Source organism: Gymnodraco acuticeps, unplaced genomic scaffold, assembly GCF_902827175.1.
Source record: "Gymnodraco acuticeps unplaced genomic scaffold, fGymAcu1.1, whole genome shotgun sequence".
Classification (NCBI taxonomy): domain Eukaryota; kingdom Metazoa; phylum Chordata; class Actinopteri; order Perciformes; family Bathydraconidae; genus Gymnodraco; species Gymnodraco acuticeps.
The window spans coordinates 1,276,572-1,302,012 of NW_022989913.1; the positions used below are offsets into that span (position 1 = coordinate 1,276,572).

Consider the following 25,441-nt stretch of genomic DNA (forward strand, 5'->3'; position numbering starts at 1 on the left):
GAGAGGTGACACACACTGAGCTCTGCCTGACTCTGTGTGTGTGTCCCATCCGTGACCCATATCAAACTATCTGCCCCTTTTAACACATCCAGTTACTTTGACTTCACTGGGATATTTGTATTTCATGCTACTGTACTTTATACTCGGCCACATTAAGGATTGTCATTTGTACTCTATTCAGCTTTTTTGATTAACTGTTTTACTATTTACAGACTTACACATCAACTAATTAAATATAATTATCAATTGTTTTAATAATTACAGGGACGGGTGGCAGTCATAAAATCAATTTTTACAACCGTCGTTTTGGCGTCAACTTTTACATTACGGTCGGCAACTTCAGTCTGCATAAAGTTAGCAAGCCAGCATTGCTAATGCTATCGTGTCTAGGTTAAATACACGTTATTATATTAATCAATGTCAACAGCCATGTGTTATACATCCGATTGACAACAGTAATTTAAATAAGTTGTTAAACGACTCTTGTATGAATGGGCATGTTGTAATTAGTAACTACACTTCTGTGAGCAGTGGTACAGAAGTCATACAGCATATATACTGTATACACAGAGGTGGGAAGTAGCTAAGAACATTTACTCAAGTACTGTATTTTGAGATACTTGTACTTCACTTGAGTGTTTCCATATTTTTCTACTGTGTACTTCTACTTCACTACAATTCAGAGGTAAATGGTGTACTTTTACTCCACTACATGTGTTTAATAGCTTACCTTTAGTTACTTTACAGATTTGGTTAAGATGCCTATTGGTTACTGGTGGCGTTTTATGAGTTTATGTTTTTCAGTTTATTTGTTCATAAAGTAAAGTAAAGTATATCATATATTATATGATATAAATATCTTTATGTGAGATAAGGGATCGTTGCTCACTATGATATGATAAAGTGTGTTATATGCTCCAGGAAGGATACAGTATATTGTTGAATATATATTCAAGATAGCTATATACTGTATATAACATTACATTAATTGTAATTCAATATACATACATCAATCATATATGGATAACAGGACAACTTCACCGTTTATGAACATGATGTGTGTTTATACATGATTATATGTGTAGATAACCTGTGTAAATAATGGTTAACATGGTATCAGTGTTGTTCGCTTTGCAGTGTAGTTCTCTCTAACACTTGCATTGTTATTTTACTTAAAGTTTAGATGATCACTAAACCTATAAGCCATAACGAAATGGGAGATGCAGAATGGACAGGCTTTGGCCTTCAGGAGGGATAAACCCGCTCCAAGGAAACGGAAGTGACGTGACCTCTGTCAGAAGGTAAAGTATAGAAACATATGTACCTATTACTTATTATTCACATATGATAAGTATATTACTGAACATTTACAATTTACTGGTGCAAATATTATCAATCAAAGGATTTACACTGAGTGACTCACTCCAGACTAAAACATAATGATGATAGTTTCAGATTAAGAAATGCCTCATGCATACATTTTATATCACACCCCCAGTAGTTACCCCCAGAGCCCAGCCTCCTCCCAAGCAGTCTCTGGGTGCTGTCCATGTACGGCAGGGATATCCTCTCCCACATGGACCATATCAAGGCCAGCATCACCTCCACATTTGGTTCCATCTTAAAGATGGACTCAACCAAAAAGGTCAAACATAACGTGACTGTGTATTTGATTTCCGTGTTTGTTAAACTCTCTTATAAACAATAACATTACAAACTAGTTTTTATTATAAATGTGTTTGGTTATAAATCTGGAAACATTAACTGCTATAGATCATTTCTAATAAATGCCTCAACTTCGCTGTTGTCACATTCCAGATCACAAAGCATCAAAGAAAGGTGGAGATGCAGCTGTTCCCTGCTCCACCCTCTGGCCCTCAGGTGGTGTTGCAGCTCTTCCCTGCTCCACCCTCTGGCCTTCAGGTGGAGATGCAGCTCTTCCCTGCTCCACCCTCAGGCCCTCAGGTGGTGTTGCAGCTCTTCCCTGCTCCACCCTCTGGCCCTCAGGTGGAGATGCAGCTCTTCCCTGCTCCACCCTCTGGCCCTCAGGTGGTGTTGCAGCTCTTCCCTGCTCCACCCTCTGGCCCTCAGGTGGAGATGCAGCTCTTCCCTGCTCCACCCTCTGGCCCTCAGGTGGTGTTGCAGCTCTTCCCTGCTCCACCCTCTGGCCCTCAGGTGGTGTTGCAGCTCTTCCCTGCTCCACCCTCTGGCCCTCAGGTGGAGATGCAGCTCTTCCCTGCTCCACCTTTGGGCTCCATGATATTTACTCCAGTGAGCTCACAGGTTCCTGTCCTGGTTGCTGCTCCACAGGCTCTGAATGCCAGCCTCTCTCTGCTTTTCCTGCTCCTAGTCCTGCTCCTGCTCCATACAGCCAAACACTGACCCGCAAATACTACCCAACACGTGTGGAGGTGTGGGAGCTTTGGGACAGCGGACACTGGACACAGCCAGTGCAGGGAGTAGTGAACTACATTGTGCCAAAGGAGCAATGGTTGGAGGACATAACAAAATGTATATCCCCCCACCAGAGGCATGGACACTGGACACTTAGTTCGGTGTATAGTTTGATATTTATTTATATATATGATATGTATATATTTTATTAAGTTTATGATAATGTTTATTTGATGTTAAAACCCATTTAGAGTGTTATTTTGTTATACTGCACCTTACTTACTTGTATGGGTTGTTTTACATTTTATTAAGTTGAACTACTTTAAAATAAAGGTTTGGTTCTATCAAGTACGTGACTGTCCAATAATTGAGTGGAGTGCTATGTTTAGAATTTCTATAGGTTTTCTCTTTGTTTGTTAAAAGAAATACATTATAACACCAATACCTTCTTAGTTCATATTAAATGTAATGGTTACATTTAAGTATTTGTCCACAGCACACAAACCATGAGCAGGTCAATATTGGGTACTTCAAAACTATCCCTGATAAAGAAAATAATAATAATTGTATGTAATAAACTTGAAAGAAGTAGATACGTTTTACTTAATATGTATTAGAAATATATAATATTTAATATAAATGTGTTAATAGTTAACTGCATAACACAAGTGTTATTAGTCAACAAACGCATACGTTGTTGGTCTTTATTAAAGTACTTCTGTATATAAATACTTTTACATGCAGAAGAGAAACAGGGAGCAAGAGAATCGTTGTTCTCCTCTTTTTCCTCTCTTTCTCCCTCTTTCTTCTTCTTCCCCCTTCTACTCCGTTCTCCCCCCCCCCCCCCCCCTCCCTTTGCAAGACTATTGTTCCCCAGCTTTGGCGCAGTGATCATCAGATCAAGGGGGGTGCTGGGGAACTACAGTTCGAAACCCGCCACTGCGTCAGGCCGTTGTGTCCTTGGGCAAGACACTTCACCCGGATTTGCTCCTGTGGGTAATGTCCACAGTACATGTATGATATCAATGTGTACTTGTTAAAGCGCCTCGATGACCTCGAGGCGTGAAGATGGACGGTGTGGCGCAGTGCGCTGTGCAATGATCATCAGATCAAGGGGTGAAACCCGCCACTGCTGCGTCTGTAAAGCCGTTGTGTCCTTGGGCAAGACACTTCACCTGAACTTGCTCCTGTGGGTATTGTCCACAGTGACCATTGCATGTATAAAAAATATGTGTAATGTGTATTTGTAAAGCGCTTTGAGCATCTGGAAAAGCGCTATAATAAATGTAAGGAATTATTATTATTATTACAGTGTAATATATATATATATATACAAGACATAAACATCTCCCTATATGTATATAATTGTATATTAGAACCTTCACTAAGTATATGTTGACGCTAATACCTATTTAGCTTTATGCTTTTAAATTCAGGACCTTTATTTGTAGAGTGTTTGTACATTTGTAAACTTTGGTATTATTACTTTAACTAAAGTCAAATATCCAAATAGTCCTTGCACCGACTCTGTCGAGCTCAGGCATTAATAATAATACTATTTTGTATTAAAAATTAATAACAAAATGTATGTACTTTCCTTTTGGAAAAAATAGTTGTGCATTTTGTTGAACTTTTAGTAAAGTTGCTTGGATGAATATGGATTTCTGCCAAAACAAATTAATATAGCTGGAAACCAAACTACAGATATTCTAGACACTTAACACTTAACATGAATCCAGGAAGGAGGAGCTCAACAATAAAAAGCGTTTGGTTTTCTGCACCATGACTCTCAGGATGATGCTGGATGATAGATTGCTCCTCAGCAGGATGGAGACACACAGAGGCTGCCGCCTCGTGGTGGAGGAGCAGTCCTGCACGAGGCCATGAAGCCAGTGCAGCCTCTCTAAGGTTGTCACACAAGTACCATTTATACAAACAAAAAAAATACCTACCATCTCATGACGACGTACTGTGTGTGGATAAACTGAGAACTTGTGGCACTTAATTAAATTGTTTAAGTACTCTAATGGATTTTTAAAGTCATATCAAATAAGTTTTTCTCGTTCGTAGTGAAGTGGAGAGTAGAAGGGATGTTTAAGTGAAATCAAATGATCATAAGCTTACATTTTCCTCTACTGGGCGGACTGGTTTCTGCCAATATCCAGGTTGAACGTTAACATTGAGATGACTTCAGTTAACACCTGTGCGTAAAGTTTACTGAGCAAACATCCTTGTGTAAGTATTGTGTAACAGAACGAAGCCACGGAGAGGCATGGGTTAAATCTTCTTGCTAGAAAGTTTGACTTTGCGTAAGAAACTGGGATTTTATAAGTGAGCAGGAGAAAGTCTCCAGCCCTCCTCTGCTCTCCCCCTGAGGACTGATATGGTGTTCTGTGTCAGAGCTGCACTCCTGCTTTTCATCCACTTTCCACAAAGCAACATCTGCGCGTGCAATTCACACCACAGTCTTATTTATCACTAACTTACAGGAGTGACTTGTTTTTTCTAGTTTAATTGCAATGGCACAATGGTCACTCTTATTGTTATACTTTTTCCATGGACAACTTCCCCTCATGTTTGGGCAGCAGCAGCAGCGCACAGTTGGCCCCTGGCGGAACCGGATCCAGTGGGAGAACAACGGGCAGGTTTATAGTTTAATGAGCACCGGCTCAGAGTACCATGCTCCGGTTCGGTCCAGAAGCCAGTCGAGGGTTTATGTGAGTGGCAGAAGGGATGGCACCTGGAGCCAAATGCCGGGAGCCCATAGAAGAGCCACTCCGATAAGACCCGGACAGGCTGAGTCCAGACAGGTGAGGACTGATCAGCGCCCTCCCGGAGCTGCAGGTTATGTGGCCACGCGGCGCTCAATCCCTGTACACCCCAATACCGTCAACGCCTCTGCACCAGGAAGAGTTAGAGACCTACCCGTGAGGAGAAGTCGTATGGATGCTCTGTACACCAGAGGAGGAGATCCGGGGCCCGGTGCGCAATACCAGCCTTTACGCGCGGTGCCAGAGGCGATGGCTGTATCCAGGCAACACGCGCATACCGATCAATCCATCTCAGCACATCCAACCAGTCTGGAGAGGGTACCTGAAGCCCCTGCTTCTTCCACTGCACTCAGTCAGGCTGGTTCTAACGAGGCAAATGCTAACGGAGAGAACATGGCTAACGAAGAGAACATGGCTAACGACGACCCTCGAAACCCATTAAAGAACCACAGAAATTCGGTTTTCTACAACCCATATCCCACCAGAGGGAGGCCATCGGCCCGCAACCGCCGTCCGCCTGTCACAGGTTATGGTACAGGATATTTCCAAAATGGTAAGTTAAGTATCATAATCATGGAACATGTAAAGCCTTCTTATTTGCATGGATTCAAATTATCATGGCCAAATCTTACGTTTGAATCATCAGGTGTTATTTTAAATCAATGTCTCACTCAAGTAAAGGAAACAACTAAATTACAAGAAGGGATGACATCTTATTAGGGCTTTGAATCCTGATCTGGCAGCTCAGCGATATTAAACACTTATAATTAACAAATACTAACAGCTGCTCGTATACTTTCAACCTGGACTCTATTTCAATTAATTATTCTAAGCAAGAAACACACACCATATGGGAGATAGTAAGCCTGTATACTGTGTAAACTGTCCAAAAGGTGCAAACACAGCATTAGGCAGCATATTCATCAGTCTTTTAATGTGCATTATAATAATTTGCATACATTGCCAAACAATAGCCTGAATGTAGCATAGCATTATCATCCTGAACTGTAAATAATCATTAAATATATTGCATATATAAATAAACATTGATTGATTGATTGTATTTACATTTTTCTAACCTCTTAACTTTCTTTCTTATGGCCCAAGTCAAGTCCTGAGTACATTTGGTGAATAAAGTGACCATGACTCTAACCATAAAGATCTCAGAATTACAAAACCCTTTGTCCCTTTAACCGTCTCCTCAGGACTGCCAGACCTCGTGCCAGACCCGTATGCCATCCAGGCCGGTGCTTATATCCAGCGCATGCAGATGTTTGCACTCCGCTGTGCAGCCGAGGAGAATTGTCTAGCCAGGTGAGCTATTGTGCCAAAATGATTCACTTCACCAGAATGTAGACACTGAAGCAGACACACACACACACACGCACACACACACACACACACACACACACACACACACACACACACACACACACACACACACACACACACACACACACACACACACACACACACACACACACACACACCTATACACTCAACACACTGGCATTTCCTTTGTTTTGGCTGCCCATTGAACCTTAATTTGACTTGTTTGAGCAATATCTTTGGTTGTTTAAGGATAACTTTCTATTACGTATGTATCACTTTTCAATGTTGCATGACAACTGTATTGTTGATAGGGTTATTATGGAGCAGTGATTGTCCAACATGATGTCCTGTCAATATATTAATGTTCTGGACTGGTTTTCCCAAAAGCATTAGGCACAATGGCAAAATAAAACGTTTGCACTCTGACAGCAAGCCATTAGCACTTATGCCTGTTTCTCCTGTGATCCATCCAAGGTCGGCTTATGGACCCGGCGTAAGAGACATCGACTTCAGAGTCCTGCTGCGGTTCCCCCAGAAAGTGATCAACCAAGGCACCACGGACTTCCTTCCTGTCAAGCCCAGATATCAGTGGGACTGGCACAGCTGTCACCAGTGAGTTTACCTAGAATGAGAGTGATTGAACCTGCATGGTAAAAAAACTACACCCTCAGATCGGCCTAATGTGTTTTGTTCTACCCCTTCAGACACTACCACAGCATGGACGCCTTCAGTAACTACGACCTGCTGGACATCGTCACTGAACGTAACGTGGCCGAGGGACACAAAGCCAGCTTTTGTCTGGAGGACACGGGCTGTGAACCTGGATTCAGGCGGCGCTACGCCTGTACATCTCACACGCAGGTAACATACAAGTATTCAGTACAGTGTCAGTGTGTGACGTAAATGTTGTATTATCTTCAATAATAAGGAATTAAAAAGCCTCACTGCCATCTCTAGATATATGCAAAGTTTAAGGTTTAAAATGCATGGTTACAGTATGTGGTTCAAAGTATGGGAAGGCAGTTCCACCAAGTAAAGTAGCCTGTCCTCAATACTAAATCTCATAAAAACTCGACATTTAAGTCACTTGCCAGCCTATAACAAACATTACAGGGAGAATGTTAATAACACAGATTCACCGTATGGGAAATGTTTGATTTTTTTTGTTAAAATAAACGGGTAGTAATGAGTACCTGAGTAATTATCTCTTGATCTGAATATAGTTTGTTTGTACCAACTTATAGGGTAAGCTTGAGTTAGCCAATCCTGAAGTCTTGAAAAAAAAAGTTTCATCCTGAAAATCCACTCTCTTCAAATGAAACCACTTGAGTAGTTTTGTCTGGCTTTTCCCACTTTCTCCAGAGACACAGCAAGTGTTTTACAACTGTTTCCACTGTGTCATTTTAATTTGATTTACTAAGTCAAACACAACCTAGTGTCTGACTAAGGCTCAGAGTTGCACAGTATCCTGTCTAGGAGTTTTTGGCAAATACTGCAGGTCCACTGCTGAGAAATGTTTTAAAGTAGAACTTCAGCGAACGTCATTAAAATAGAATGAAAACATCCCGAGGACCTGGGAATACTTATTTCATCTGTTGTCTGGGCTCTGTGATTCTGGCTCAGTTCTCTTCCAAAGAACTGTTTGTATAACTTAAGCTCAAATGTGTCTCATTTGCAGCACTTGTAGGAAAAATCTTGTAAAATTCGTCTCAAGAGCCACGAGTTGCCAATGAGTGTGTTTCGGTTGTGTTCTCAGGGCTTAAGCCCGGGATGCCATGACGTCTACGCTGCCAACATCGACTGCCAGTGGATCGACATCACTGATGTGCCTCCAGGGAACTACATCTTAAAGGTAACACATGTCACATGAACATCATATCATCTGCCAAAAAAAACACTTTATTTATGGATTTTTCTAAAAACCACGAAATGTTTCTTACTAAGAAACCTGCAGAGCTGCTCAAACGGTTTCTGATTATTTTCAGGTTACTGTGAACCCCAATTCCAGCGTCCAGGAGTCAGACTTCACCAACAACATAGTGAGATGTGATATCACATACACAGGAATCTATGTTCAGACACGCAACTGCCGAGTATCAAGGTACCGTACCACTGTTTCTGTTTAATATGAACGCTGCATGTGATGTTCTCTCTATCCAGATAAACAAGAATAAAAAGATGAAATGGCAAAACATTCGATCAACAATTGAGAGATGCTGAATGAAGCCTTGTGTGTTTACAATTTGGATTTGTGTATTTAAATTGTTCTTTTCTTTTTCAGGAGTTGAAATCCTCCTTTTCAAGTACTATCTGCAGGGTTTAACAGCAAACATCTTTCCCTGTACTGTACAGCATATTTAACTCTATGACTAACAAAAAGTGCAATTGGTGCTCGAGTATTATTGCAACTGCTATAGTCTTGTGTTGCATTGAATGGAAATGAATGCAACGTTTACACATATTTTGTACATTAAACTAGTCAGATCAGATTTACTATGCTACAAATGTGCCTTAAATCATGACCAAAATATTTGTATTCTCTGGCCAAAAGTACTGTGTTCATATACATGTATTTCTGGATTGCTGGTTTATTGCTTGAAATGTGTTTTGTTGCCACTTTGTCTTGTTTGTTTTCTTGCTTCGTACATCAGTATTTTTCACAGTTAATTTAAAGCATAAGATACACTGTGTTTTGTTAATGTCAACCCTCAATGTGTAACTTCTCTACGAGTCTGGGGCTCTTAGCCCTAACTCCATTGGTTACCACTGAAGTCACAAACAAATTGTTATTTCTAAACATATCGGCTTGAGAGTATTTAGCAAATATGACTAAAATAGGAGCAATTTTCTAAATTATTAAGGGACTTTATTCAACAGCTAGTGAGTATGTATAGTAGCAGGACAGTGTGTGTTAGTGCTGTAGGATCAATTCACTGACTGTTTTGATTAGTTGACAATAGGACAAATTCAGAATATCACTTATTCGTGGTCAGATTAGAAAATGGCAAATTTCTAATTTGATATTGAATAGTAAGGGTAGCATAGTGAAGTATGTTTTATAAATGTGTGCTGTTGAGTGAATGAAACATTTGAAATTGTTATGTCAAACTGTTAATATTGCTAAAGCCTTGTTGGTTGTAATATGTTGGCATGCTGGAGTTATTGCAATAAAGAGGAAAAGGAGAGAGGGAGTTGTTATTATAGAAAACAAATATATTTTTGAATGATAACCACAGGCTTCTTCTTTTGAAAATGCCCAAATATCTAAGTCATATTTTAGTCATTTCAAACATTTTTAAATCAAGAATCCTCAGTGGAAATAAGGTATCAGAGTGCTGTGCAGGACTGGATCAGTATTTGGTCCTTGTCCTGTTGAGGAGAAGAAGCGCTTCATTCTGAGAGATGCGTGCAGATCGTGGCCTCAGAGACAAACAGGGCGGCAGCAGACGCTGGCGGCATGTTTGCTGACAGTCCGCTGTGAAGACACAGGCCGCAGGATCTTATACTGCCGTGCCATATCTACTACAACTCAGCCAGAGCACCATGAATGGAGGCCTTTTCTCACTATCTCTTCCTTTGTGCATGTACAGTAGAGAGAAGTGTCTCTCCCGGCTGCTGTAAAAAAACTCCTTTCTGGCCCAGAGAGCATTGCATTAAGCTTAATTCACGTCCTTGGGGATTGCCTAAGAAGACAGTCGTTTACAAGAGAACTGAATATTTTGTCTAAGTGGGAGGATTGACACAACCCGCCAAATAATATCTCCATTCCAAGATGTTTTTACCAAGGACAAATGTGTTTTTGCAGCAAGCACTAGACTGTTTCAAACAGCAAAAGAAAGACGGGTAGAAAATCAACCCTGCGTAGATTGGATTGACTCTGGAGTTTGCAGTACTTTACTCAAATATGTGTTTATCTCCAACAAATCACTCTTTTTATATATATTGAATGTCTTGAATGATGTACTGGAAAACATACAGGCTCCAGACAATGCATACTCTGTTTAATGCACAGATGTTGGGTATTTACAGCTAAACAGAACACTGAGTCTCAGCTTAAAGAAGCAGCGAACCGGGAAGATTAAGCCCAATTGAAACGGTTTACATTTGAAGTCACAGAGGTGCTTCCCTGCCAGAGTAGATTGTCTGTGTTATTGAAAGTGTCTGGAAAATCCCCCCATCAACTCCATTCTTGCCTGTCTGGGAATTTTCCCAATTTACAGACAGTAACTATTTTGGCAAAAGGTCGCTGTAGGAAAAGCTTACTTTTAAAGATCTAAAAATGATATACACACAAAGTCACAAAGTACAACTGAAGCTGAAAGAAAAATACAGATTGTATTCACTTTTCACTCTCTTAACAAAGTTCTTTATTCACTTCAAAGTCAGACTAACATTGTCAGCCCAATAGCCAATACAAATTCAAGGGATGTTGAACTTTAAGCTGTTCTAACAAGTCGATCAGGTGATGAATGTCTGGCTCATTTTGTTCCTCAGAACTCAGCTGGTCTCCTCCTTTTTGGACGGGCATGTCATTTTAAACATGTCATGCTATAGAGAAGACGGTGACTGTTTGCTCAGCTGTGTAGCTTCGCACTAGCATCTGGACGGAGGCTCTCGTTAGCCTTACACAAGCACAGAACAGCTTTGGCAAAGACCAGAAAAAAGCGCTAGGCTGGCACCTCTCATTTTGCTTCAACACACACAACCCAGCATACAGGTAGGTAAGGTGTGGAGGGGCTGGGATTTTGTCATCTGCCTGCAGCCAACACTGAACATACTGTAGCAAGTAGAGACATTTTCCGGATGCATCTGCACGTAGGTGGGTTGTGTTTGGAGAGGTTACTAAGGCCAGGGTTTGGTATTTGCAGGTCATATTTCAACAAAACGGGGCAACATGAGAGCCGACGGGGACGTAACAGAGGAACGTGCACAGCCTAAGAAGAGCGTCTTGACAGGTTGGTTTAGGCACAGAGCAGAGAAATTCCTCAGCATTTCTGTCATCCCGTTGAGATTAAGAACAGCGCTGGGGTCAGCCAGAGACCAGCGAGGGCGTGTAGGGCAGACTTACTGGGCTACTTCCTCACCCCAGGGGTCACTTACACAACCAGCAGACACAGCCTCGTAAATGTGTGAAAAATATATAACGCGCTGAAACAAAACACAGGGCAGTCATCTTGGAGTCATGATGAATTGCGTTCCTCTCTCAAGCTGGGTGGTATTGTGTCTTGGGTGGTATTTGGAGAGTTGGCTCAAAGAATTTTCTTTTCTTTTTATTGTTGATCCACTGTACTCTCTGTAAACTCTTCAGCACTCACTTCAAACACATGTGTTCATTATTCTGTAAAGCAATCTGTTCTGTTTTGTTCACTCCTAAAGTGTGACATGTGTTTCATGTCTACAGAAAGAAAACAGAAAATCCCAAATTGATCTTAAACAGTGGATTGCACTTTTCTGTTTGGATGGAAACTTAGTCCAAAAAAATACCCCACAATAATCAGTTTTTCTTTAAAAAAAACACAACTTGGAGTATCTACTAAGCTTGTTTTCTGTCCTGTTATAAAACACTTTGTAAGTTTGATTTCCAAGATGATATATAATAGATCTAAAGCAGTGTGTTTATCCTGTTGTCTGCTCAATAATACCCTTTTTCCCGCCTTTTCCATCACGTGACCTTCCCCGCTCACTTACTCACCTCCTTCCCATTTCACTAATCAGCCTTGCAGTATATAAGCAGGCCTCATTCTCTCACAGGTCTTCAGTGTTGATTATCCAACTATTTCTTAGCTGATTCTCTTCCCTCTTATCTGTTATAAATAAAAAATACTGTGATGTAATTACATTCTTAATTCTGTCTATATACATATTAAAATATGCTAATATAACTAGCACCCTGCCCACTACTGTTGTGCTCCTATGTTGACTCGTGGAAGGAGCTGTACAATAACGGCCCGTCTACACTACAGGCATCAAAAAATAGATGCTCGTGATGCTTGCAAAGATTCAGACATGTTGGACTCAGATGAGGAGTTTGCTGTGCAACAAAATCGACGTCCAGCAGACGTATCAGAAGGGTAAGTTATCATCTTTTATTTGCTTATGTTGGTTCTTAGATTGTTAGCTTGTTAGCCTGCTAGCTTGTAACTGGTATGGCTGACACAACATTCCTGATTGTGAAATGTACAACGATTTCAGTTTTTTTTTTGGTCGATAAAGAAGGAAAGTTCATTCCCATGGTTTGAGATCCATTCACAAATGTCACCACGCTAAACAATACAAACTTTCTGTACTGACAGTCTGTACTGACCTTTCAGATTTCTTTGCTGACTTTTGTATCTCAGAGGCCATAGCTTATTTTAAATCTGATCTCTTTGTTTTTCCAGTGAATTCACTTTCCATCAATTAGAAGTACACGTTATTCCTTTAAGTTTTTTTCTGCCTGTTTCCAAAGTGTTCTGAGGTTTGTTGGGTTTAGCACTGTGTGTCAGTATCAGGTTGTAGCCTCTCAGACTGAAGTTGTTCAGCATGTTGTGGTTTTCCATCCAGAATCCAAACACACCAGGAAACAATACTCTTCTAGACAGCAATCTGACACTTGTGGTATTACCAGCATCCTACTTATGTATTATTTTTGGGTAGATAAGACAAACGAGCGAGTTCTTGGTCTGAATCTCTGTCTGAAATTCCAGTCATTCCTGTATTTGCTAAGGCGGCACGGCCAAGGGCTCAAACGGTGTGCCTTCTGTCTGACAAGATTCACAGACTGGGTATGCAGAAAGGCTCAGACTTGGACAGCCGTCCGAGACATGGCCTTTCTCAAAGTCCAAGAGGCTTTAGGTGCAGCAGACATTACTGAGATCCAGGCCTGCAGACCTTAAAGTGATCGCTCTGAGGATTGAGGATTGATGATTGTTTTTCCGATTCCAACTTGGCATTCACAAAGCGTTCTGAACAAGACATGTGTTTTGAAAGTTGGAGTTAGAAATAGAAGAGTTTGGGGAAAGGTCGTTTTCAGACAATACTTTTATCTCGCTGCCAAAACAGGCCTCTCCTATGAATAGCACGCAGAGTGTTGTATCTGGAATATGGAACATTTTCTGACACAGTTCATGACTAAGCTATACAAATATTTGATCTTGCAATAAAACACAGATTTTAAGAGATACAATGCTGCACATGATTTAATAGTCAAGTCAATCACTTTATTAAGCAAACATTATCAGGTTCCAGTTTCTTAAATGTGAGGATGTAAACCTTTTTGTTGTTAAATAACATTTAAAGTGAAATGCATGTCTGTAGTTGTTTGATTGAACGTTAGATTAATTTGAACATGAGCATATTTAGTGAGCTCGCCGTAACCTTAGATGTATAAAGAGAACTGGATACAGCATTATCAGTCATACAGCCATTTTCAATTCTATAACTGTTGCTTACTGGCATATAAAGCCAAAAAGAGCACGACAGATATCTCTGGATTTAGCTTTTAGGGAATTAAAAACACATTTAGGACATTGTGATTTAAATAAGAGCTATTTGAGTGTTCGGTACCACTTCACAATAAGACTACCCTTATAAAGGATTCATAAAGGGTTTATAATTACGTTATTAATTAGGTTGTAAACACTTTATTAATCATTAAGAACCTTTTATAAACCAGTTCTAACATAGTTTTCATACATCAACACAGGCTCACTATTTGGCAAGATGACTAAGCCTTATATTGGCTACCTAGCTTACTTCGTCTTCTTCATCAGCCAGCATCCTTGGTATCTGTTGTTCACTGAGTTGATTCCCCGCTTCCATCTTGATGTTTCTTGGCATCTCTTTATGACCAAAGCTGGACAGTTATAGCAGTTTTCCTAGACGGCCCTGATTTTCGGTTTCACTGAGGAAATGTATCACAATTTCCTGACATATTAAACTCTTAAAGATGACTCAAATGGGAAGTAATGGGACGATTATTCAATAATAAAATGCCCTAGTATATACCATTATTGAATCATGATATAAAAGGATGCTCGGGGTGCCAAGAAAAAAATCATTATTTATTTAGAATCTTGCTTTTGACAATTGATATTGCTCTTTAACACTTAACCTCAACTATCTGTCCGACCTTCAGCTCTTTATCGACTCTTTGCAAACTCCTCTGTCATTCGCCATAATAACAGTATGACTCTATAAGATGCGTGACAAAGTGGTCAGAACAGTTAACAGTTTGTCATCAGACCCAATACTGTAGCTCTCCAGCAGTGATAAAAAGAGACAGAAAGTGAGGAATGTTTTGTGATGTGGAAGGATCATTTCAGTAGGGCAAGCGGTGTGCTCTGATAGCAGCAGAAGCAGCTTGTGAGAGCAGAGTGGTGAAAATCTCAGACAAGATTTAAACAAACAGAAACACAGACTGTGGCCGGGCTGGCCTGTGACGCCCTGACAGAATAAGGCCACGAGGGACCTCACACCGCCATCTCCAGATCAGCCAGAGAAGTCTTTTCACAACATCCACAACCATTTGGGATTACTAGGTCAGACTAAGTGAATGCATACATAATTTACCAGAGTCGGGGGAAATGAAATGCGTGCGTCAATTATTTTATTTCTTATTGAAATGTGGGACATTCAGCAGTCAATGAGAAGTCAGATTGATTTGTGTGAACATAGCAGAGTCTGTTGTATTGCAATTTAATCTCTACCTTTTTAATATCCCTGCCTCTTTACTGATTGTTTTATTACAAACTTTAACAACCATTCAACTTTGAGAAAAACAGTCTTTATTTGTAACATATCTTTACTATAGCTTGGATGATACAAATCTTGATATAGCATACATTAAGTATCCAGACTAGTGTAAGCTGCCTGAAAATAGATTTCTTTGCAATACAAAAACATTATAAAATAAATAAACATTGCTATGAAAAGATTCCTTATCTTCACAGTTTACCCTGCTCAATATTTGCATCTACCTCAACAGAAGCAGTAAAGCTTAAATTCTCAGAGGTGTGACTGCCACTCCTCCATGCTCCTGTGCCTGCGTGACGTACGGTCGCAGGTCGACTCTTGGGGGGAGTTTTCCCTTTGGAAATATCCCCACCTTCAGGCCGTGCTCTGTTTCCCGCTGACAGCTCCTCTCAGTGGCATCAGCTCCTGCTGGAAACATCATAACAACAAAGAAGAAAAAAGAGACATTTAGATTCTGTACCTCAGTGATCCCAGATGTGTGTGTGTGTGTGTCGGTGTGTGTGTCATTGTGAGTCATGTTGCCTCACTTGTGGAGGAGCTCTGTAAACCAGATTTTATCAAGAGCCACATGTGCTTGCTTATGTGCTTTTGTCTTTCTAAAGTGCTAGCTTTAGACCTTGAGAGTGAGGACATGTATGCAGGTCCTTGTTTCTGAAATTAAAATGTTTTTTTTAACATAATCGTCTCAAAAAAGTCATGTTAGGACACACAAAATGTATTGTCCATTACATTTCGATGGGAATTTAATGTCACATTTGACTTGTTTAAACAAACAAAAGGTAACATTGGACTCCTTTGTTGCCTTCTGTAACATAGGGACATCACGATGTAACACTCACTCTTCTATTGGCTAGCGCTGCAACACATTGTACGTGATTGGCTAAGGGGCGGGACATCTCTAAGCGGTTGATCACAACGGAGCCAGCTAAAAAAGAGGGTGCTGCAGCACAGGCAGTATGAGAAAAATAAAGACCCTTTTGAACATTAAAGCATGGAGACATTTCACAGTAGATCACAAAATACTGGAAAGGAGTATAACAGAGCCTCTTTAAGTTGCGTAAAAAACGTCTTAATTTGAACCCAAACCATACTCTTTAAATAAACTTAACTAAGTATTTTTGCTGCCAAAACTTAACCGCGTGTGTAAAAACTGGGACCATAATTTAGGATAAAATATGTTTCCCTCAAAACGTTATTGTTTTTCATTGTATGGGATGTTATTTTTAGGAGACTGGGCTGGGTCAGACTGCCCTGCGGCAAACGAGCTGCGCTCCCCTATTGACTCTAACTTTATGCAATCAAAAGGCAATCAATTGTGCAGCAACAGAAGCACAAAGCATACATATATCACATAATGTGAATACAAAGTAGAAAAATAAACTACACTGAAAAGTATAAAATCATGAGTCGTTATGATCTTATGATGTTGATCCGAACTAAATGTCTTTATTATCTATGTGTCACTTATTTGCTCAGATTGTGTGTTTCATCAGGATTTCAGTCAATTCTGCATTTAAATCAAATAAATAAGCCATTTGATTTATTGTGTGAAACCTGTTGCTTTTCCAACAAGAACAGACCTGAAAACAGAATAAACATGAGTGTCACGTTCAGCCCAGAGCTGCAGAATCCAGGACTCCTCCGCAGGAAAACGACCTGGCCTCAAACTGCAGTGCACCAATTTGTATGTGGCAATCTTATTAAGCAGAAATCTAACCAGGAATGTGTCCCGTGAAAGCACTAAATAAACTGCAATAATGACGTTTTAAAAGAGGCTCTATTAGACTTTTTTGGTATTCCCTTTCCTGTAGTGTGTTTTAAAGGTTTGTGTGCATGTCAATGGTCTGCAAGGGCTACAATCCCAAAGTTCCCCCCAGAGGGAGTTCTTACTTACTTAAATTAGTATAATATGTCCTCTTTAAAATTGAAGACACAGGACCCATTATTATTACGACGGACACAGCTGGGGCTTGTAAGGCCTCAGGGATCTGGGGGGCAATTACCGAGTTTGTATCACTTTCTTTTTCATCTTCGGGGTTCAACAGTATCCTAACCCAGCCTTGTTTTAAGCTAATTTGTTTTTCCATTTCTCCTTTGTCTATCCATGAACAACACATGAGCAATTGTTGATCCCTTAAAACTACAGGGCTAGGAAGTTTATTATTACTTTCAGAACAAATAGACGTTCCTTCAAATATAATATGCTTTAGTTTTTTCTAAGAAAACACTTACATTTCTCTATGGGTAATCAAGTATTGATGTATTTCATATTACCTATTTTCCTTTCCTTTTTTTGTTTTTTAGCCTCTTTTATGCAATTATTTGTGTTGATGTTGATCCAGTTAATTGCCCCATGTAATTTGTGTCTAAACATGAACCCAAGACAACTAAACATGAACCCAAGAGAACTAACAACCTCATTAGAAGAACGTAATAGTTTCCTTTGAACACAAAACAGAGGATAGTGAAAGGGAACATTTATAAAGGTTAAAGATAAACTATAAAGTAGAAGTATTAATAAGTGTGTGTGTGTGTGTGTGTGTGTGTGTGTGTGTGTGTGTGTGTGTGTGTGTGTGTGTGTGTGTGTGTGTGTGTGTGTGTGTGTCCTAGCATTACTATACTTGTGGGGACCTAAATCCGTTTACACAGTCACGTGTGGGGACTCGCCGCCCTTATGGGGACAAATTGGAGGTCCCCATGAGGGGAATCATTAATTTTAGGGTGAAGACTTGTTTAGGATTAGGGTTAGGGTAAGGTTAAGGTTAAGGGTAAGGGTTAGGGTTAGGGTTAGGCATGTGTTGGTTATGGTTAAGGTTAGGATAAGTCTCCAGGAAATGCATGTAAGTCAATGTAAAGTCCCCTGAAGTGATGTATACATGGTATGTGTGTGTGTGTGTGTGTGTGTGTGTGTGTGTGTGTGTGTGTGTGTGTGTGTGTGTGTGTGTGTGTGTGTGTGTGTGTGTGTGTGTGTGTGTGTGTGTGTGTGTGTGTGTGTGTGTGTGTGTGTGTGTGTGTGTGTGTGTCATTGGGTTGCGTAGTATAAAATATGTTGTGCTAGCATTTTTTACACCAAATCTGCTCTGGGTGATTAATTCGGATAATTCAGGCCTTTAAAATGTCAGCTGCTCTGAAAGACTTTGAAAGTGAAAAGAGAGTGCCGTGTTGAACAGCTACATTACACTTTCAACTAATTAAACTCTTGTCTCTCTATAATTGAAAACTCAAGCATATGCACTTTTTCGCCCCGATTCTCTGGCCGCCAGCCTCGACCTGAAGCTTTAGCGCGTCTCTCGCTGCAGCACAAAGTGAGGAGCTGCTTCACTGTGCTGATGTTTATATGGACGACGTCACAAATATACCGAGAGTTTGCCTCGCTCTTTTCTGGCACGTGGCCAGGAGGTTTTATGATTAAAACCAGATTGTGCTTGCCCAACTCAGACAGGCTAGAAAAATAGATTGCAGTTACGCATACTCTGCACAAGAGGGAAGTGCAGAAACATGCAGGTCTGCAGCTTCTGTAAAGGTGGACTTTTAGAAGGAACTGTTTGTTTAATTCCCCACATCTGCTGCAGGGACTTTCTCATCATCGGCATCTTGTTATTAACTCTGTGGCACGAGAAGAAAGCTCCTCCTCATCCACCTCTGACAGTAAACTAAGCCAATTCTGAAGTAAGGCTACGATCATCCTGTAAATATGATGACGCCTCGTTTGTGTCACATGATTTCAGTCAAGCGGCTGTGGGGTCTTCCTTTGCCAAAAACCTCTGAGCTCCCGCCAACTTTCAGTTCCTTCGAAGTAATGACTAAGCAACACTGCAAAAAAAAAGTCTCCATTGAGATTTGATCCTCCTTTTTGCTTTCAGGTTGATGTGATGAAAACAATTGTCAAAATCTTTTCTACTTAAATACAATTTTGAGATGAAGGTTTTAAGATTGGTAGTAATGTTGTTTTGTAAGATCAGATATAACTTAAATCTACTCATAAAAGTTCAACTTTACTTCAACATATGGAGGTGTATCACCCTCCAGGCTGATTGCAACCAAATGTGTCACTAAACTGAAAAACAAATACACATTTCTCATTTCCCTAGCCCAGACTGACATATCTTGCAGTGTGGTGAAGAACCATGTGACATCAACAACAGCAGACACATTACGCCCCCTCCGCTGCCGCCCACACACAGACATCACACACACACACTGAGACATCAAACACGCACATAAACCCTTTTTTGTAACCCGGGAGAAACACTGCAATTCATTTAGTGACTTTGAAAACTACGCTGCCAGTAAACAAGGCCGACGTCATCAGCTGAGATGGAAACATCAACAGTGTAAATAGAGGGGGAGAAAAGTCCTCTTGTGTGTGAACTCACCATGAGTTGTTCCCCTGCCTGGTCCCACTCTGACCTCCACTCGCTGCAGCAGGGTCTCATGTTTCAGGCCCCCTTTGGCACCGGGACAGACCACTTCCCCCTTCCTCACACCATGCTGGTGCTCTCCCTGCCTCTCTCGGGGTACACAGGGGGTCTCACAGGTTTCGGATGAGGGCCCTTCCCACAGCGCCCATTTTGGGGGTATACAGGAGGCTTCTGAGTCCTAGAATTAGAGGTGCTGTTCCCGATAATGACTTTAGGGTCCAGGCTGTGTGGGAGTTGCTCAGGGTGAGTTTGGCCAACATGGTGGGGGTCTCTGGGGGGATACAGGTGAGGCAGGTGGCCATTTAACCCCGGCCTCTCATGGTTGATGTCTTTATTGTGGATGGGTGGAGTGAAGCGGCTGGTTTTAACGACGGATGCCATGTGAACAGGAGAAGGAGAGTTTGTTCTTAAGATGATGCGATCTTCTTCCACGTGTTGCGACATCGGGACCGGAGCAGGCTTGTGATTGGGCAACAGGGCCAGCCTGAGGTCGCCAGGATGAGAGGATAAGTAACTGGACGTCCCCTGAGTGATGCAGGGCGCCTCATCGCTGAGGTCGATACTCGCTGTGAGACGATCAATCTGCTCGACCACCTGAATGATAATAATGAGAGTCAATACGTGTCCAGACTTACTTATGGAGAGCACTTTTTTGGGGGGTATTTCAAATGGAATCCACTTATGACTTCTACACTACAATTCAAACTCTTGACAGCTATGGTCATCATGTACTTTTCATATTACGATTCTACATAATAATCTTTAACAAAACAAAGGATTCTTAATCTTTAAAGCAGTGTTTCCAAACATTTGGGGGCCTGTGACCCGACACAAAATAAAAAGTATTCATTTAAGGCCCCTTTTTAAATAACCAATTGTTGTTGTTTTCAGTTCTACCAAAGATACGTTTCACCTCTAAAGAGAGAAGTTTCATTGTCATTTAAAAAAGAAGTACAACTTTCCAATATTTCACAAAAAGTATTGCCAACAATGTACAAAGATGGATTTACTTTTGTCCTCTCCCCTCCCCTTAACCATCTCACAACCCCTTGGATTTATCTCCTGACCCTTTGGAGGGGCACGACCCCGTGGTTGGAGAACTCTGGACTAAACTATCTAGCTGTTTAAATAGTTCAAACCTAACATCAATCAAAGTTTATTTATATAGCCCAATATCACACATTTGTCTCAGGGGGCTTTACAGTTATATGAATACAAACTAACAGCTAGAATCATGAATTAGTACTTTCATTCGTTATTCTTTTGTTGGTGATAATTCTTCTGTGCTCCTAACTCCTGTGTGCAGTATCTAAATGCAGGGCTTTTACTGGTAATGGAGTATGTTGAATTGCTGCATAGTAACACATCTCAGTACGTCTTCCACCACTGAGTATATTTATAAGCACATGTTTGTCACTGACTGTGCTAAAGTTGAAGCATTAATCCACATCTACTCTCACCCTTTTGTTGCCAACTGTCCTAATTCACGTTCATGAAGCTGTTTGACTCGTAATGTTGCTGCCTGACTATATGTTAGCCCTTGCACACATACATTTAGCTGTGAATCAATGCGATTTTACAGCTGGATATAAAATGGAGACTGTAAGAGCAAGGCACAACTTAGTAACGGTCTCAAGCCAAGCTTTTTAAAGTGTTGGCCGGCTCACTGCCAATTATAGCCTGCTAAAGGTCAGAGCAAATCGTTCTCAATCATCACTTCGGTAAGAGGTGATGACAGAGTCACAAACAATGCAGTCAGCATGCTCTCAGGAACACAGACGTGTGTCAGACTGAATCTCGACATCTGAGCTTTGTGATGATCGTTTTAAATGTCACTATATCCGGACGAGATCTGCACCTGACGCCTGATGTAAAGAATAAACATCCATAATAATAGACCTTCCTACCTCTTTCATCTCCACGTGAACCTGCTTCAGACCCCCCAACACATCCTCCAGATGTGTCACCACTTGTCTGATTTGATCTCTCACTGAGTCCTGCCTCCTCTTCTGCTTCACTACCTCCTGGCTCCGGTGGTCGCTGTGAGTCGTCGGTTTTGGGGGCTCAGGACTGGGGTTGGTGATGCCAGAGGGTGGGACGCAGGACCCCTTCTGTCTGCTTTGGTTCAACTGTTTTTGGGGGACTTCTGTGGGGAAAAAACCTTTGTGAGAGCTACTGCGTCCATTACAGCCCTCCTCTGATCCACCCTTCAGTCTGCTCCGGTCCTGATCTCTATCTCTTTCCTCCCCTCCCTCGAAGAACACCGCCCTCGGTCCACAGTGGCCATTCGGCTTGATATGACCTATATGAGGCTTATGTGGCTCCGAATGATAGTTCTCAGATTTACAACCATAACTTTCCTCCTCCTCGTCCACGCAGACGTACCGGACCGTCCTCCTGTGTCGGTACCCCTGACCTTTGACCTGAAGATGTGGGAGAGGATGAGGTATCCCGGCTTTAAAAGGGTGTGCCTTGGTGTCGCCGCGCCCCACACAGCCACACTGTTCCCTGACAGACGGGTAGTGTCTCACCCCGGGCTCCGGAGGGTAGCTCCACTGGGCAGGGTTCAGCTCCCAGGGGCAAACTTGGCTGAAGTCGTGTGACTGGCTGTGAGGGTCCGGCCCCCCGAACACAGGCCTCCTCTGTGGGCTGCGATGACCGCTCCTCTCTGCTCTGTCCACCACCAAAGCTCTCCCTCCTACATCTTTAACCCGAGGAGCCTGGATGTCTCTCCTGCAGTCCAGAGATGGGTGGTCCGTGTGTCTCTCTGATGCTGGTGGGTATCCCGGCCCACCGTGATGGCTGAACGCTGGCGGATCATAGAGGACGCAGTGCTGGCAGGAGCAGGGGCTTGTGTTGTTGTTGTTGATGTGCTGCTGCTGCTGGTGAAACCGGTGGTGTCCCGTTGTTTGTGCGCCTTCTGTGTACATGTCCAAAGAAGTCCAGGGGCTTGAGTGGAAAACGCCTTAGAAAACAATTGGTTTCCTCCCCTCTCGGTTCTCTCATTCACTCGCTCTGTTTTCCTCATCTGCGTCTTCCCACAAGGAAAACTTTTCTTCAGCTCTTTTTTTTTTTTTTTTACCTCCTCTCTACCCAGAACCTCCCCTTCCTTCCTGTCTGTTGTTTCCCTTCTTCTTCTCTCCTGCAGTTATTAATCTTTGCACCAATCTTTTCCTGGACCCTCTTTCTCTTACTTCTAACTTTTTCTCAACTCCTTCTTCCTCACCCTGTAGCCCTCTCTCCTGCACGGGGCCCCTCTCCACCTCCCTCCCGTCTCTCTACCTCTCCCGCCTCGTTGTGCTGTCTCATTTGCTGCTGCAGGCTTCTAGTCTCTCTCTCTCTCTCTCTCTCTCTCTCTCTCTCTCTCTCTCTCTCTCTCTCTCTTCTCTCTCTCTCTCTCTCCTCTCTCTCCTCTCTCTCTCTCTCTCTCATCTCTCTCTCTCCTCTCTCTCTCTCTTCTCTCTCTCTCTCTCTCTCTCTCTCTCTCTCTCTCTCTCTCTCTCTCTTTCTCTGACTGTGTTTTTCCCGTTTCCTCCCCTCCCCTCTCCCGCTCTCCTCTCTCTCACTCCACCTCTCCTTACTCCGTATCCTGCCTCTGGTATATTCTCTCACAGTCGTCTGTACCTGAATTTAGGACTTCTTCCTTTCTCTTCCACCTAGAATCCAGCCGCCAGGAAAAAGGACTCCATATGTGTTTCTGTCTCTCAGAGATGTGCGTTAAAAGAGTCCCAGCTCCGGTGCTGCTGAGCTCATTAGCCAAACCAAAGCTTTTTGCACTCTGCAATTAAACGCTGCCTGGGATTCCTCGGCCAGAGACTGAAGGAGGAGGGGAGGGGAGAAGCTCAGGGGGAGGTGGGGTTTCTCACTGACGAGGGAGTAGACAGCTCTCAAGGAGACATTTTTACACTATCCTGTCTATTATTTTCTACCTCTCTCCATACTAAGTCCTTCTCCTCTTTGTCCTTTACCACTTCTGTCATTACCACTCCATCATTGTCTCGTTTAAAGTGCTTTCACCTAGCTATTAAGAAATACGTTACTCTGCTGAGGCGAGCACATACATTTAAGCTTCACTGTATCAAACCACTTCTTCCTCTGAAGTCCATACAATGGTGATTACATGCCATCAAACCATGTGTTCAACCCATGTTAAATGTTTTATTCTTTATCAAAGATAATCATAATCTCCGGATAAATGCAAGAAAGTCCTTCATACAAAATTTGAAAAGCAGCATGGACAATAGAGATCTCTCTCTCTTTCCAAAATAGCATAACAAGCCTGTGGTGTGGCTCCTAATCCCATGTGACTGAAGACAGCTCTGCGTTTATTTTCAAAGATAATAACTGGAGCTTTGATAACAATGGGTTGTAAAAATAAAAAAACTACCGAGAATAACAACGGAGGAGGAAGAAGTGGATACATAAATCACAGCGAGAGGATGAGCAGTCCGGACCCTGCTGCTGGGACTGTTGTTGTATAGAAAACACAGCTGGAGTGACTTTACCTTAACATAAACAATATCCATACTTATGGATACATACTGTATAGCACACATTCATACGGTATGTAGTCTCAAGGAAGGATCCGGATAAACATATCTGTAGACACTTAACACTGAAATTAAGAAAGGGTAAATATAAATACAATTACTCTGTATTTGAATATCTCTTTAGTGGTGGGCGAGAGTGATGAGATCCTCTATAGGTATTAGGGCTGAACGATATACCGTGTCATGGCGATAACCGCGGTATGCGCATGCGCGGTATTCACACCGCAGCGACATGCGGTTTTATTCTTTTTTTTAAAAAATGCTAACGCACTTTAGCACAGAATTCAAAATAAAGATACCCTTATTACTTATCGAAACTGCACATACAATATATCCGATTAAAGCTGAGACTCCACAGATTATTTAAGTATAGTATCATCACTAAGCGATCCGATCTCGCGACAGGGGAAGCAAACACAGACATCACAACACGTACCTTTTACGGAGCTTTTATGGGAAATCGTCTCACCGTAGCTGTCAATCTGATCAAAAGACGTGTTCAATGGCATTAAAACGAGAAAGAAAAAACGCGGCTGAATCGGTTGATCCATAGGTTGATAATGTATCTGTGGCTTTGAAGCAATTGTTTATAATCCATAATTCCATTTTTATGTAAAAATCGGAGCACAACAGTTAGCTGCTAATGGTAGCCACCTTGGTATGCAGCTTCCGGTTTTGGCTACGCGTCGTCACTTTCACTCCTTATTTGTTCATGTGTTGGTGTGTGTAGAACTTCCCCTGATATTTGACCTTTTCAGACAGATTTAGCACAAAACCCTCTTTTGGGGCCATTTGGGTGGATTTTCCATATCTCTGGCCCACCTTGCTGGATTTTGACATGTGACATCAGTCCTTATTTGGTAATGTGTGTGTGTGAGACTTCCGCATATCCAAGACTGGAAGCAGCAGCCATTCTGGTGGCTACCATTAGCAGCTAACTTTTGCTCTGCGATATTTACATAAAAATGGAATTATGGATTATAAATTAAATCATTTTTTTATACAGAGACGTTAAAAACCTATGGATTAACCGATTCAGCCGCGTTTTTTCTTTCTCGTTTTAATGCCATTGAACACGTATTTTGATCAGATTGACAGATACGGTGAGACATCTCCCCTAGAAGATACGTAAAGGTACGTGTTGTGATGTCTGTGTTTGCTTCCCCTGTCCGAGTTCAGATCACTCAGTGATGATACTATATACCTAAATAATCTGTGGAACCTCAGCTTTAATCGGATA

At 41.7% G+C, this 25,441-nt stretch overlaps 3 protein-coding genes across 5 annotated transcripts; 2 read left to right on the forward strand and 1 right to left on the reverse strand.

The window, feature by feature from the left end:
- The first annotated feature begins 13 nt into the window (after window positions 1–13).
- Window positions 14–2,934, forward strand: LOC117541590 (proline-rich protein HaeIII subfamily 1-like). 2 transcript variants are annotated; one of them, XM_034208805.1, is made up of 3 exons: window positions 14–1,301; window positions 1,499–1,645; window positions 1,819–2,934. In XM_034208805.1, the coding sequence occupies exons 2-3, from the start codon at window positions 1,550–1,552 to the stop codon at window positions 2,380–2,382; spliced, it is 660 nt and encodes a 219-aa protein (XP_034064696.1). In that variant the 5' UTR covers window positions 14–1,301; window positions 1,499–1,549; the 3' UTR covers window positions 2,383–2,934. The 2 variants fall into 2 exon arrangements, with proteins under 2 accessions (XP_034064696.1, XP_034064704.1); XM_034208813.1 differs by having other exon boundaries at window positions 1,502–1,645.
- Window positions 2,935–4,697: 1,763 nt separating this feature from the next.
- On the forward strand, window positions 4,698–9,684 carry LOC117541446 (protein-lysine 6-oxidase-like). The gene is made up of 7 exons (XM_034208596.1): window positions 4,698–5,718; window positions 6,371–6,479; window positions 6,972–7,109; window positions 7,202–7,358; window positions 8,254–8,349; window positions 8,483–8,598; window positions 8,779–9,684. Exons 1-7 carry the CDS (start codon window positions 4,914–4,916, stop codon window positions 8,783–8,785), a joined length of 1,428 nt encoding a protein of 475 aa, XP_034064487.1. The 5' UTR covers window positions 4,698–4,913; the 3' UTR covers window positions 8,786–9,684.
- A 5,378-nt stretch (window positions 9,685–15,062) lies between these two features.
- LOC117542208 lies at window positions 15,063–22,867 on the reverse strand. 2 transcript variants are annotated; one of them, XM_034209762.1, is made up of 3 exons: window positions 21,559–22,867; window positions 19,607–20,245; window positions 15,063–15,635 (listed from the first exon to the last, which is right to left on the reverse strand). In XM_034209762.1, exons 1-2 carry the CDS (start codon window positions 22,579–22,581, stop codon window positions 19,712–19,714), a joined length of 1,557 nt encoding a protein of 518 aa, XP_034065653.1. In that variant the 5' UTR covers window positions 22,582–22,867; the 3' UTR covers window positions 15,063–15,635; window positions 19,607–19,711. The 2 variants fall into 2 exon arrangements, with proteins under 2 accessions (XP_034065653.1, XP_034065651.1); XM_034209760.1 differs by having other exon boundaries at window positions 15,063–15,638.
- Between the last annotated feature and the right edge of the window lie 2,574 nt (window positions 22,868–25,441).